At 35.1% G+C, this 12248-nt stretch overlaps 1 protein-coding gene across 2 annotated transcripts; it reads right to left on the reverse strand.

Annotated features, from left to right (window-relative positions):
- Positions 1 to 599: 599 nt before the first annotated feature.
- Positions 600 to 8302, reverse strand: cd302 (CD302 molecule). 2 transcript variants are annotated; one of them, XM_059343466.1, is made up of 6 exons: positions 8105 to 8302; positions 5832 to 5957; positions 5051 to 5161; positions 4066 to 4248; positions 2237 to 2254; positions 600 to 2135 (listed from the first exon to the last, which is right to left on the reverse strand). In XM_059343466.1, the coding sequence occupies exons 1-6, from the start codon at positions 8193 to 8195 to the stop codon at positions 1933 to 1935; spliced, it is 732 nt and encodes a 243-aa protein (XP_059199449.1). In that variant the 5' UTR covers positions 8196 to 8302; the 3' UTR covers positions 600 to 1932. The 2 variants fall into 2 exon arrangements, with proteins under 2 accessions (XP_059199449.1, XP_059199448.1); XM_059343465.1 differs by having other exon boundaries at positions 2237 to 2257; positions 8105 to 8301.
- Between the last annotated feature and the right edge of the window lie 3946 nt (positions 8303 to 12248).

Genomic DNA, 12248 nt, shown 5'->3' on the forward strand with positions numbered 1-12248 from the left:
TGGCCAAATCTTGAAATTACCCGAAACACCCAGAGGGAAGGTGGTTCTCTATTCGTGTGCTACTTCAATAAATGCTGGTCCACAAAATCCTTTGATCGTTCATAACTAGATATTAAAAACACAGAGAGAAAACAGTCAACAAAAAGAGGTATATGCAGCTGTGATTTAAAGGCAACTTGTTAGATCACAGACTTCTTGGAAGTGTAAAATTAGATGTGCAGGAATAGGAAGAAGAAAAAAGATTTCCTGCTGTCTTCTCTCTGTTCCTTTTCATCTCGGCTCATGCTGAGATGTCAACACAGACACTGGACATTTTGGAGTCCACTTCACTTTCCAGATGACAGTGATTCACATATCCTATCAGAACTAATTAGACTCTATCCTCATTTTTAGTGTCCTAATTCACCCTTCTTCGCCTCAATTATGCACTGACATATATATTTAGCAGAAATGTTCTATATCGATCACACAGAATAGAGGGTAGTCTTTTTTTTTTTCTCCCCTCAACTTCCAAATTTTTGACAACCAAAGGCAGGATAACTTCCTGTTACTGCTTTTTAGAACCTTATGACTCCTATCAATTAAACAAAAGCAAATCGTTCTTATTGTCAAATATATTTTATTATGAAAAACACACAGAGGCTCGAATCTCAAATATTGCACAAAAACATTCATGCTGTTAAAAGTGTACAACAGTATTAAGAGGGGTATTTTACACAATAAAGTCTCTATTCATTTTACTGCAGTATACCCATCACATAGTCAAATATGATTGTCTTTAATGTCTCACGATTAATTATTTCCAACACCAAAATCATGACCACTCTCCTAAAAAATAAAGCAATATAATGCCAAAATTGCATGGATCAGCAAGGAAACACAAAAATACATATTGTATCTTTTGACCAGTTAAACAATGCAGAAAAGGACGGAAGAAATGTAGATTTATTATCATGGAAGCCACTTAATCTGGAATAAATGAAGAGTTTCATCAATGTGATTTTTTTTTTTTAACAAAACTTTTTGGTTACAATAGAAACTGCAGGCCAGGACAGAATGCAAGGAAATGAGTCAGCACTTCTCTTGCACTACTGGTTCAGGAAGGCTTTCCATTTTAAAGTGAGATTTTACCTGGAAAATAATCCGTTTTACAGACTGTGCAAATCTACCTCACTATGATCAATCTATGATCCAGTACATGTGCCCTTGATAGCCTGTGATTGAGGATTCTGGTTTATTTTAATACTTCTTAAAAGGGGATACTTCGTTGGTTTGACAGATGAATGTTTAGCAGAGAGGGAATGTGCAATGGAAACACGTGACCGCTTCTGTGAAATGTACGATTCAGCATTTTTGAAGTTTATTACATACTAGGGACTAAACATCAGGCTGTCTCAGTCTCTCTTGCATTCAGTTACCCTTCTTATTTTAGTCCCCCTCTGGGTAGCCCCTTAAGTTTATGGTAATACAATACTATGTCGCTGAACATTTGTGTTGACAGCTTTGCTCTGGAACTAATCTTTAATCCTCTTTCCATGAGCAATAGTGAGTTACTTTAATATGCAAAAAAAGCAACAATTATCCCAAAAGTTATTCAAGAAAAGTGTAGCAACTGTTAATAAAGATGTTACACGACGTGCAGACCGGGCTGCAAAAAACTGACGCACCAATCTGAAAAATGTACAGATGATTCTTTGTTAGTGCGGACGATAATAAAGCAGAAGTAGTGAGATGTTTATGTGCCACAGTGAGATGTTAGTATTAGCCTGGCGTCAGATTTCTTACAATCACACTGCATTACTCTGAGTCATGACATTAACGTGCGTTAACCCAAAACTACTTCAATAACTGTTTTTAGAGTGGACTTCTCTATGCGTGAATAGACACCGAAGGTCTGGTTCCTTCCTGTTGTGGAAGACGGAGAAAGTTCTCCTACGGCACGCTGTCGGTCTCCTCGGCCTCCACCAGGCAGGACCGGTCTGTGTCCAGCACTCGGAACGGAGGGTGGTACTCGAATGCCGTGAGGATAGAGGAGCCAAGGTTGTGCTTCTGGTGCAGGAACCAAATAACTGCAGAGACTCCCATGATAGCAACCACGCTGAGAATGACCAGGGCGGACAGTAGCGCGCTGGGCTCTGAGGAGAACAAGTAACAATGCAAGGAAGGTCACTACTATTGTACACTAAATCACAGAGGAATAGGTATAGAAACAACAACAGCTCAAAGGTCCACTTACTCGGCTTGGCTTCCTCTGCTTCTGGTGAAAAATAAAACACATTGTGAGGCAAGTGGTAAACAATCTCAAACACAGAAGTCACATTAACCCATTTAGGCCTAAAACACCTGGAAAAAATGCCTGTAAAACCTCTGGGCAATTTTAAAATAACCCCCTAAAACCTGATTTTTTTCTGGAAATTCAACAGAAGTGTCAACGCTTCTACTAAATAATAGATTTTTCAGCCTCTGTAGCAGATAGAAATTAAATTCAAAACGGATTTGAGAGCTTATACCTGTGGCTTTCATGAGAAGTTGAGTTTATTTGTCCAAACCTTCAATAAAGTTTTTTTTTTTTTTTAAATCAACATGTTGCATTGCGACACTCCCACATGTATTCTGATGCATTTCATTGGCCAAGAGACCGAAAAAAGGTGGAAAAAACTACAAATACTTTCCCGGCTTTAATGGTAGAATAACGAAACAGCGCCCCCGGTTTTAATGGTAGAAATGCGGTAAAGCTTTCCCGGCTTAAATGGGTTAACTGAATGCCTCGTGCATGGTAAGGCTGCTATTAATTATGACAAAGAACATAATCACAATTATTTTGTGATTACTGAAATCATGATGGATCAGATAGTCATTGACTTTTAGAAATTAATCTGTGTACAGGTGCATCTCAATAAATTAGAATTTCATAGAAAAGTTTATTTATGTCAGTAATTAATTCAAAAAGGTGAAATAACACATTATATAGATCCATTACACACAGAATGAAACATTTGATCTCTTCATTTATTTAATTTCTTCTAATTATAATGATTATGGCTTATATTTAATTAAGACCTAAAGTTCAGTGTTTAAAATATATATATATTACAAAAGACAAATTTAAAAAAGTGTTTAATATGGAAATGTTGGCCTCTGAAAAGTATGTCCATCTATGCACTCAATACTTGGTTAAAATTGCACATCATCAAAACAACTTTAACGATATTATTGTAGATGATATATGAAATACAATTGATCAATAAATCGAGGATCATACTGTGTTACTATGGAAACATACTGTATATTAGGGCTGGGCGATATATTTTCAAATGTGATATGGAATTAGACCGCATATATTCACGTATATCATTTTTTTTCTTTCTTTATATATAAATGCTGCCCTCACTAGGGTTTATCGTATTAAGTTCTTCTGTAATGTTCGTTATTCTTTTCTCATATAAATATATTTATTTCAGAAAAAGATTGGCCTATTTTATTTCATAGGCTATTTTTATTTAAATGTATTTATTTATAAATGTGCACTTTACGGCGCTTTGATTTTAAAAAAAGAAAAGAAAAAGGTAGTCCTGTTGTTATACAGTATTTATGTTCACTTAAATAAACGTTTTCAATAAAACTACTTGTGACATGTCATATTTGACTTTGCTGAACATGAACATGACTGAACATTTGCTCTAACATTGCAATAAAAAAAAAATCAGCATATATATAGTATATCGCTATTCAGCCTAAATATATCAGGATATGACTTTTGGTCCATATCGCCCAGCCCTACTGTATATTCAGCATTTTGGTAACATTATTAAACAAATGCAGGGTAATGAATAAAGGGCTGCACAGGATTAATAACCCAAGATAAAACAGCATCATTGTGAAATGGAAAAATCATTTTATCTTCATTATCTTGTTTACATCATTGTTGGAGGCCAAAGTGTAATTGAAAAATAAAACTCGATTAATTGCCCGGCCCTATCAGGTGGACTCTGGAAGTTAAATAACATACCAACAGGAGCGGAAGACGTTTTGACCTGAATGTTGCATAAAATAAATGAGACTTACTCTGATTTGTCTCACAGACGACTCCATTCTCTGCTTTTTGCAGACAGCTGACATTTTCCCACTTTCCTGTGCTGGTGTGCAGAGCCACACAAATATCCAAGGGCACGAGGTCCGGTGGAAGCGGGGCGTCCTCCCAGTTGCTGAAGCCGACAGGTTTCTCATTGAACCATCTCATGTTGTCACCTAACAGGAAACACCAATCAGAGCTCCAGTGGCATTCACACATGGCACAAACTGAACTGAAAACACAAAATAATGTTCAATGTGAATATGTTTCCCTCCTCAGGATATACGTTCAATGATGATGCCTTCAATGACTGCTATTAAAAAACAGTTGTGCCAGGTTTTAAAGACAAGGATGAGTCAGTGTTGGAATCTGGCTGGCACTAGCAGAAGATAGGAGGCGAGGTAACAGGCAGTGCTTCATATTCTCTAAATCAAACATATTTCCAGGAAATAGATACAGATAGATACATAGATACACTAAAACAGATCCGACTGAAAAAATTAGATCATTTTTTGAGCTAAGATTATTTATATTTACTCTTGAGTTAGGATTTTTGTTAAGCTACTGACTCCAAAGCCAAGAATAAATGTTTGCCCTCAACTCTGAAGGCCAGGAAGTCAGAAAAAAAGCTCAGAAAATTCAGAAATAACAGTATATCCCCCCTCAGAATGAGACACTTGGTCACTTATGACCAACAGACTTTGAGACAAAACACTGTATAATTATTTCAAATATCTAAAACAATTATTTTCTCCTGCTGTTTGGAGGAACTTGGCATGAAAACATTTGGGAACCACTAAGCTAGAACACAATATTTAAGATTCAGTGTTGGTTTTCCACCTAGTTACCTCCAAACAATAGTGAAAAGTTGGAATGTTTTCCTTTTTGATTGTTAAAGAGAAAGAAGCAGAAGTAATCAGACTTTATCTTATAGTATTAGCAGCATGTTTTCACGTCCTCCGGTCACACGGTACTTACTGTTTGTGTCATAATACATTCCCAGCCACACGTTGACATTTCCTTTCCATACCTCTGGGCTATATTTAACGACAAAGCTATTCTCTTCAGTGCTCTCGACGGTCAGAAGCTCTGGAAAAAGCAAAGCAATGTATGGCACCTGAGTTACACACACATACATTGAAAATACATTAGGGCTGGGCGATATGTCGATATAAAAGATATATCGACAGATTTTTAAATGTGGTATGGAATTAGACCATATCGCATAAATCGACATAGTTAAAAAAAAATGTCTTTCTTTATACGAAAATACTGCCCTTACTAGGGTTTCTCATATTTAGTTATTTTGTAATGTTCGTTATTCTTTTGTCATATCAATATATTTATTTCGGAAAAATATTGGCCTATTTTATTTCATAGGCTATTTTTATAATATAAAAATATATTTTTTTAAATATATTATGAATAAAAGATAAAATATTATAAATAAATAAATAAGATAAATTATTATTATAATATATTTATAACATTAAAAAAAGGTACTCCTGTTGTTATACAGTATTTATGTTCACTTAAATAAACGGTTTCAATAAAACTACTTGTGACATGTCACATTTGACTTTGACTGAACATTTGCTCTCACTTTGCAATAAAAAATATCGGGATATGTATCGTATATCGATATTCAGCCTAAATATATCGGGATATGACTTTTGGTCCATATTGCCCAGCCCTAAAATAGATACAGTCCATTTGTCATTTTTAATCTTTGAAAGATAAAATGTGTCGTGCTAGCTACCAAATCCTTGGCAGAGGGTTTTTGCTCTCTCAAAAGTGTAGCTTTTGATTTTGTCCTCTTCTCCGTGGACAAAGTGGTAACATCTGTTTTCAAACGGCACCCACATGCGTCCATCTGCAGGGCAGTCTGATGAAAAAACATAGGACAACACAGTGAAGGAAAGATTTGGCACGTGGACCCATCTAGATTTCTTTTAGCTGTGTGCATCTGTGTAGGAGGACTCAGAAGCTACAGGAGGAGAATAAACAAACACATTATGAAATATACATGACGAACGAACAACTAACCAAATCACCAATTAAAATGCTGCTTTGCATCATGTTTTCAACCTCTAACAAACTGTAAATGTCTGTACAGTTGAAACTACTCTGCTGGTTGGTTTCAACTTGTGACCACTCTTCCTCTTTATCAGGAACAGTGTTCACTTTGGCCAAAAGCAGTTTGTAACTGTGCTTGGCCAGTTGTGTAATGTTTTTCTACACTGCTCCACTATTTTTTTTTCCCTTTTATACTGCTGCACCTGTTATTTGGGATCACATTGTTTTTACTGTCTATGCAGCTCTGTTGTTTGTCTCAAGCAGTGGGGGAAAAAAGTACTTAGATCGTTTACATAAATAAAAGTAGCAGCACCACACCAAGTATTTCACACTTGAATAACTAAGTAATCTAAACAATTTTACATACTGTTGGTTAGCTTCATCTATAAAGATACACCATCATTTATCAGCTGAATTATATTGTTTATATCTATGGAAATTAGTAATCTTTGTATCCATCTTTCAGGTGCTAATTAACCTCATTTTTATATTTAATATACCCATTCAAAAGGACAACATTGCCTGTCATTACTAAACATTAGTGTCCAAATTAGCACCATGTACATTCACTCAAGTAATGAACTGAAGTACAGAGTCAATATTGTACTTTTCAGGCTGTTTTACTACATTTATGTGACACCTTTAGTTACTAATACCTACCAGATACAGATAAGTAAAACAAAATATAACAAACAAATACATTCTGATGTCATACTATGAACCTTATTGGTCCCTTGGTGAAATGTAAAGGCTCCACTGCAGGATATATTGCATTAAAGTAATGTAGGCACATGAATGCACTAGGGCTGGGTGATATAAAAAATATATCAATATATTTATTAATGTGATGTGAAATTAGACCATATCGCATATATTGATATAGTTCCATTTTTCCCCTTCTTTATATACAAATGCTGCCCTTTCTATGGTTTGTCATATTCAGTTCTGCGATGTTCGTTATTCTTTTCTCATATAAATATATTTATTTCGGAAAAAGATTGGCCTATTTTATTTCATAGGCTATTTTTATTTAATATATCTTTTAATTTAAATGTGCACTTAATGGAGCTTTGATTTTAAGAAAAAGGTACTACTGTTGTTAGAAAGTATTTATATTCATTTAAATAAACGTTTTCAATAAAAAACTACTTGTGACATGTCATATTTGACTTTGACTGAACATTTGCTCTCACTTTGCGATAAAACTATCGGGATATATATCGTTTATTGATATACAGCCTAAATATATCGGGATTTGACTTTTGGTCCATATCGCCCAGCCCTAGAATGCACCAAAACTTATAAATCAATGACATAATATTCTGGATACTTTTTTGTACTCTAACTACATTTTGATGCTAGTATTTCTAGTCTTCTATTCTATCTATAGGACTTCTATTTGTAACTGAGTATGTCCACACTGTGGTATTGTTACTTTTACATAAGTAGGCTTCCTACTTCTCTGACCACTGACCAAGAGACACCTTGAGGCAAACTAAAAAAAATGCTGTCCTGCAATACACCCACCACTAAAACAAGCGAAACGAGTCCTATTATCGGTTTCATTTGCGTTACAAAGAAGCGTTTTGCAATAAAGGGAAGCACATAACTTTTAACTTAGTTACGTGCATGCTGACATTGATTGAAAACTTGTGTTGCCAATTCAATATGCAAAAAAAACAAGTGTCGACGTGCGAAAAAAATGGGTTTAGCCTACTAACAGTTACACATTTACATGTCCAACAGCTACTGACGTGCTTTTATCGACAGAAAGCAGACACTAAACAAACACAACTACAAAGAGCAAAGAGTTAAGGGCACTTAGTGTCACACACACACACACGCGCGCGCACACACACACAGGCCTACGCAATGCTAAATTCAACCATAGCTATGCGTGCAAAAACATACCAATTTAGCTTTAAGAGCGAAGATTGAGATTTATCAAAGTCTTACCTCCCGTCAGACTCAACTGCAGCTGCACACACAGCACAAAGGCGCCGCATATTAGTGACAGAGAACTGTGACTTTTCTTCAGTGACTCCATGACAGCGAAGACAAATAATCACGTAGCACCAGCAAACTAACAAACTGACTGTAGCTCCACTCTGAAGTGTCTGCAGCAGCAACGTGAGCTAGATCCCACCCACACAAACACACACACACAGTGAAACGGCTCACAAACATGGCCCCAACACTCCACTGCTCTGCACAGCTCTCCACCTACACTCATCACAGCAACTTAATGCTCATACTTTTCATTACTTTGATTTCAGATGACTGGCAACAACAACCAAGAGCAATATGGACACTGTTATCTAAGATTTTAATATGTAAAAAATCGAGCAAAGGGGCAATTCATGCAAATTTAGGCTAATGTTTGGAAAAGCCTCCTCTTAATTCAACCATTTGTGTTAGCATAATTAAAATAATCTACTGTGCTTGAGGCTCAGATTGTTTTTCACACAGCAACCTCTAGGTGGCGCTGTACACACACAGAGTTCATGATATACTGGAATTTGCCCTCAAAAAGATCAAGAACAAAAAAAAGCAGTTCACTATTTAGCACATAATACATTAAACATAGTATAAAACACATTATTATTATTATTATTATTATTATTATTATTATTATTACTATTATTATTATTATTATTATTATTAATAATAATAATAATAATAATAATGTGTTTTATACTATTATCAATTAATTAATTAATTATTATTATTAATAATTACTATTATTAATTAATTAATTAATTAATTTATTATTATTATTATTATTATTATTAATAATAATAATAATAATAATAATAATAATAATAATAACAATAATAATATCCACATGTATAAAGTAATCATAAAAGCATAAGCCAAATTGGTAAAATATAATTAATTACATAAGATAAAATGGTAACACTTTATATTAAGGTACATGTATTCAACATTAATTAGTTGCTTATTTGCATGCAAATTAGTGCCTTATTGGCTCTTAATTAGTCATTATTAAGTACTTATTAATGCCTTATTCTGCATGGCCTTATTATACAACCAGTAAGCCATTAACTAAGAATTTTCACTCTGTAACCTCAGAATTATTGCTTATTAGTAGTAAGTAAGGAAGTTGTTGTATATGAGTTACGATCTTAATATGCTTTGCTTTGTATGGACTTTATAAGGTGGTAGATATGAATAATTATTCTCCCTTAATAACACATGCATATGGTCTGTTTCTACGTAACTACCACCTTATAAAGTTCATATTATAAAGCATATTGAGATCATAACTCATATACAACAACTTCCTTACTTACTACTAATAAGCAATAATTCTGAGGTAACTGAGGTAAAACTCTTAACTCTTGCAGAATAAGGCATTAATAACTACTTAATAATGACTAATTAAGAGCCAGTAAGGTACTTATTTGCATGCTAATAAGCAACTAATTAATGTTGAATATGTGTACCTTAATATAAAGTGTTACCGAAATAACTATACTGTACTACTACACAATAGATAAAATGCTAGTACCTGGGACTAGATAAAGTCCTTGAAGTGCATTAAAAACATCTGTCCTATTAAGATTAAGATTTCCTTTACTAGTCTCACAACAGGGAAATTTCAAGAATTACAGCGTGGATACAAGCGGACAGCAAAAAATAACAGTCAACGAGAGGTATTAGCAAATTAAAAAAAAGTAAAAACTATAAAGTATTAACAATTTACAGTATAAACAACTAGAAATATAAAAAGTATTAACAATTTCAACAATAAAATAAAAACTTATGAACATTATATACAATGTAGACAGCGGTTGGATATGGACCATAGAATATTGCACATATAAATTAAAATATTTGTACAGTGTCTATAATATTTGTCAATGTGTGGTTGCACAATTATTTAACCGTTATTATTTATTTGATTAATTAACTATACAATGTTGTTGTCTTCTTTCAGCTTTTATATTTTCAGTGAATAAACATTTTCAAATTGATTCTGTTATAAGTGTATTTAACAGCTCTATTCAAAGGTTTGTGTATTTTAGACTTAATACTATAAAGTACTTTTTAGTTAAATTATTTTAGTCATAATATAATGTGATCTCACTTTTTTACTTAATCACTATCTAGATAATAATTTCCCTTGAATGTCTGATGAAGAATGTCTATTATTCTTGACTTCACTATTCAACACAATTAAGAAATACAACGCTCCACTGTATCAGACCGCGGTAAGTGAACTTACTGCAGTTTGCATTGGTTTTATCTATAAATTTGTATATTTATCCAAAGCAGTGCAATTACTGCAGTCTGCTTTGGTTTTGAGTTGGAGTTTGTAGCATCCTGAGTTCTTCCTGAACAGCTACATATGTTTTTTGTGAAGAAAAATGAAGAAATAGCTTTGTAAGAGCGATCTGAAAAACTGTTAAATATGCTTTTCTACAGAAATCTTCCTGCATCTTTAATATGGGAGTCAATGGGGCTGTTGGTGCGTGTTGGTGGCGCATCCGTGCGTCCTACGCCCAAACTATAACTCTGACAGCTTTACCAGAGGATTGTGAGTGAGAAGACAAATTTTCCTACGTTTCTATGTATAAATTATTTCTGTAGAGTGGAATTTGCGGCCTGGATCACAGATTTCAAATTTATTTTTTGACAATTTTTTCTCTCCCTCTACACTCTGAGCGATGATGTCACACACTGTGACACGAACATTCCGTGCAATACACACCCATTATAATCTCAGAATTTCTCCAAAAATGATCATGGTCATTGAACAGGGATTGATAAAAAGTTTTTTTTGTGTGTAGATTTTGTAGTTACTGCAATTGTTATGTTGTTATTTATCTGAAATAAAGCCAAAAAAATGAAATCTAAAACTAAAACAGACATCCAGGAGTTCATTTTTAGTTATAACTCAATTTCGACCAAAAAAAATGTAGTTACTGCAGTTAGGCTTTGTAGGGCAGAGTAAACAGGACATTATAAAGGACAGGTAACTTCCTACCTGAGCAGGTGAGGAGGCAGGGGGCAGCAGAGAGCCTCAGGGGCAGGGGGGATTGTTCCTCCAGGGGGGAGGGGGTTTCAACTCCATTGCTTATAGGCGCAGGTGGCACAAACACAGACAGCTGGAGCGTGAGTTTTGCTCCTCGTCTGGGGCTGGTGGCTTCCCGTAGGGTGGCACAACACCCTGCAGGAGACTGTGGGGACCCATCTGCCGTGGCAAGGCCTGCTCACAGTCGCCCCCATCCACCCACCCTACGCCATACCTCCTGATACCCAGAACTCCAGGCCACACATGTTGTCAAGAATACCATGTGACAGTGTTTATATAGACCATACAGGGTCTTTACCCTTTGGGTTGAAGGCATAGCAATTCATAAACACTCAACAGAGCTAAAGTGCAACTATATTAACATGCTCAGAGGGAAACATTCCCTTTATCAGCACTGAGACAAGACTGAAGCTCAGTTATTATAATTGATGGCAGAGCACTGTAACTGTCTGACAGCTTTATAATATGGCATAGGTGGAGTATATATATATCTTGTTATATATTTTATTATTTCGTGATGACAGTGTATTTTAGAGGAAATATCATGGTAACTTTTCAGTCCATGGCAGAATATTTCTTGCCGGCTGTCAGAGATACTAACGTCTCATTAATTCACTGAGGGAATATCTGAATTATTGGTTAATGTATGTAGGAGACGGCCACTGTCACATTAATGGAGGCTGCTATCTGGGAGAAAAATGGCAGCAAAGTGACCTCTGTCAGCTGCTGCACAGATGGGGGAGCTAAACAGATGTTGTTTCTTTTCTTCTTTCATTTTTGTGTTTTTGAACTTTTGTCAGTGGAAAACCAGACTCAAACTGTCTGAGGACAAAAACAAATAACGTACCGGCATGCAGATAGTTTTCTAGGGAGGCCTATATGGCACTGCATCGTGCTCTCCATTTTAAGAGCACACATTTATGCACTTAAAGGGCCCCCTAGAGGGCACCTAATCACATTTTGCTGATTCCTTTTTTTCCCAAACACAAGGGCACTCAAGTATCTTTAATCCATCCTATGTTTAAGCAGTTATTATTCAGA

Source organism: Centropristis striata, chromosome 10 (assembly GCF_030273125.1).
Source record: "Centropristis striata isolate RG_2023a ecotype Rhode Island chromosome 10, C.striata_1.0, whole genome shotgun sequence".
Classification (NCBI taxonomy): Eukaryota; Metazoa; Chordata; class Actinopteri; order Perciformes; family Serranidae; genus Centropristis; species Centropristis striata.

Bases quoted from the DNA above. Each gene is read 5' to 3' on its own strand.
- cd302 (XM_059343465.1), bottom strand. From the start codon at position 8,195: ATGGAGTCACTGAAGAAAAGTCACAGTTCTCTGTCACTAATATGCGGC. The intron at 4,249-5,050 runs GTAAGTACCGTG...GTTTCCTGTTAG, and splicing joins AATGTATTATGACACAAACA to GTGACAACATGAGATGGTTC. The intron at 2,136-2,236 runs GTAAGTGGACCT...TGTTCTCCTCAG, and splicing joins AGCAGAGGAAGCCAAGCCGA to AGCCCAGCGCGCTACTGTCC.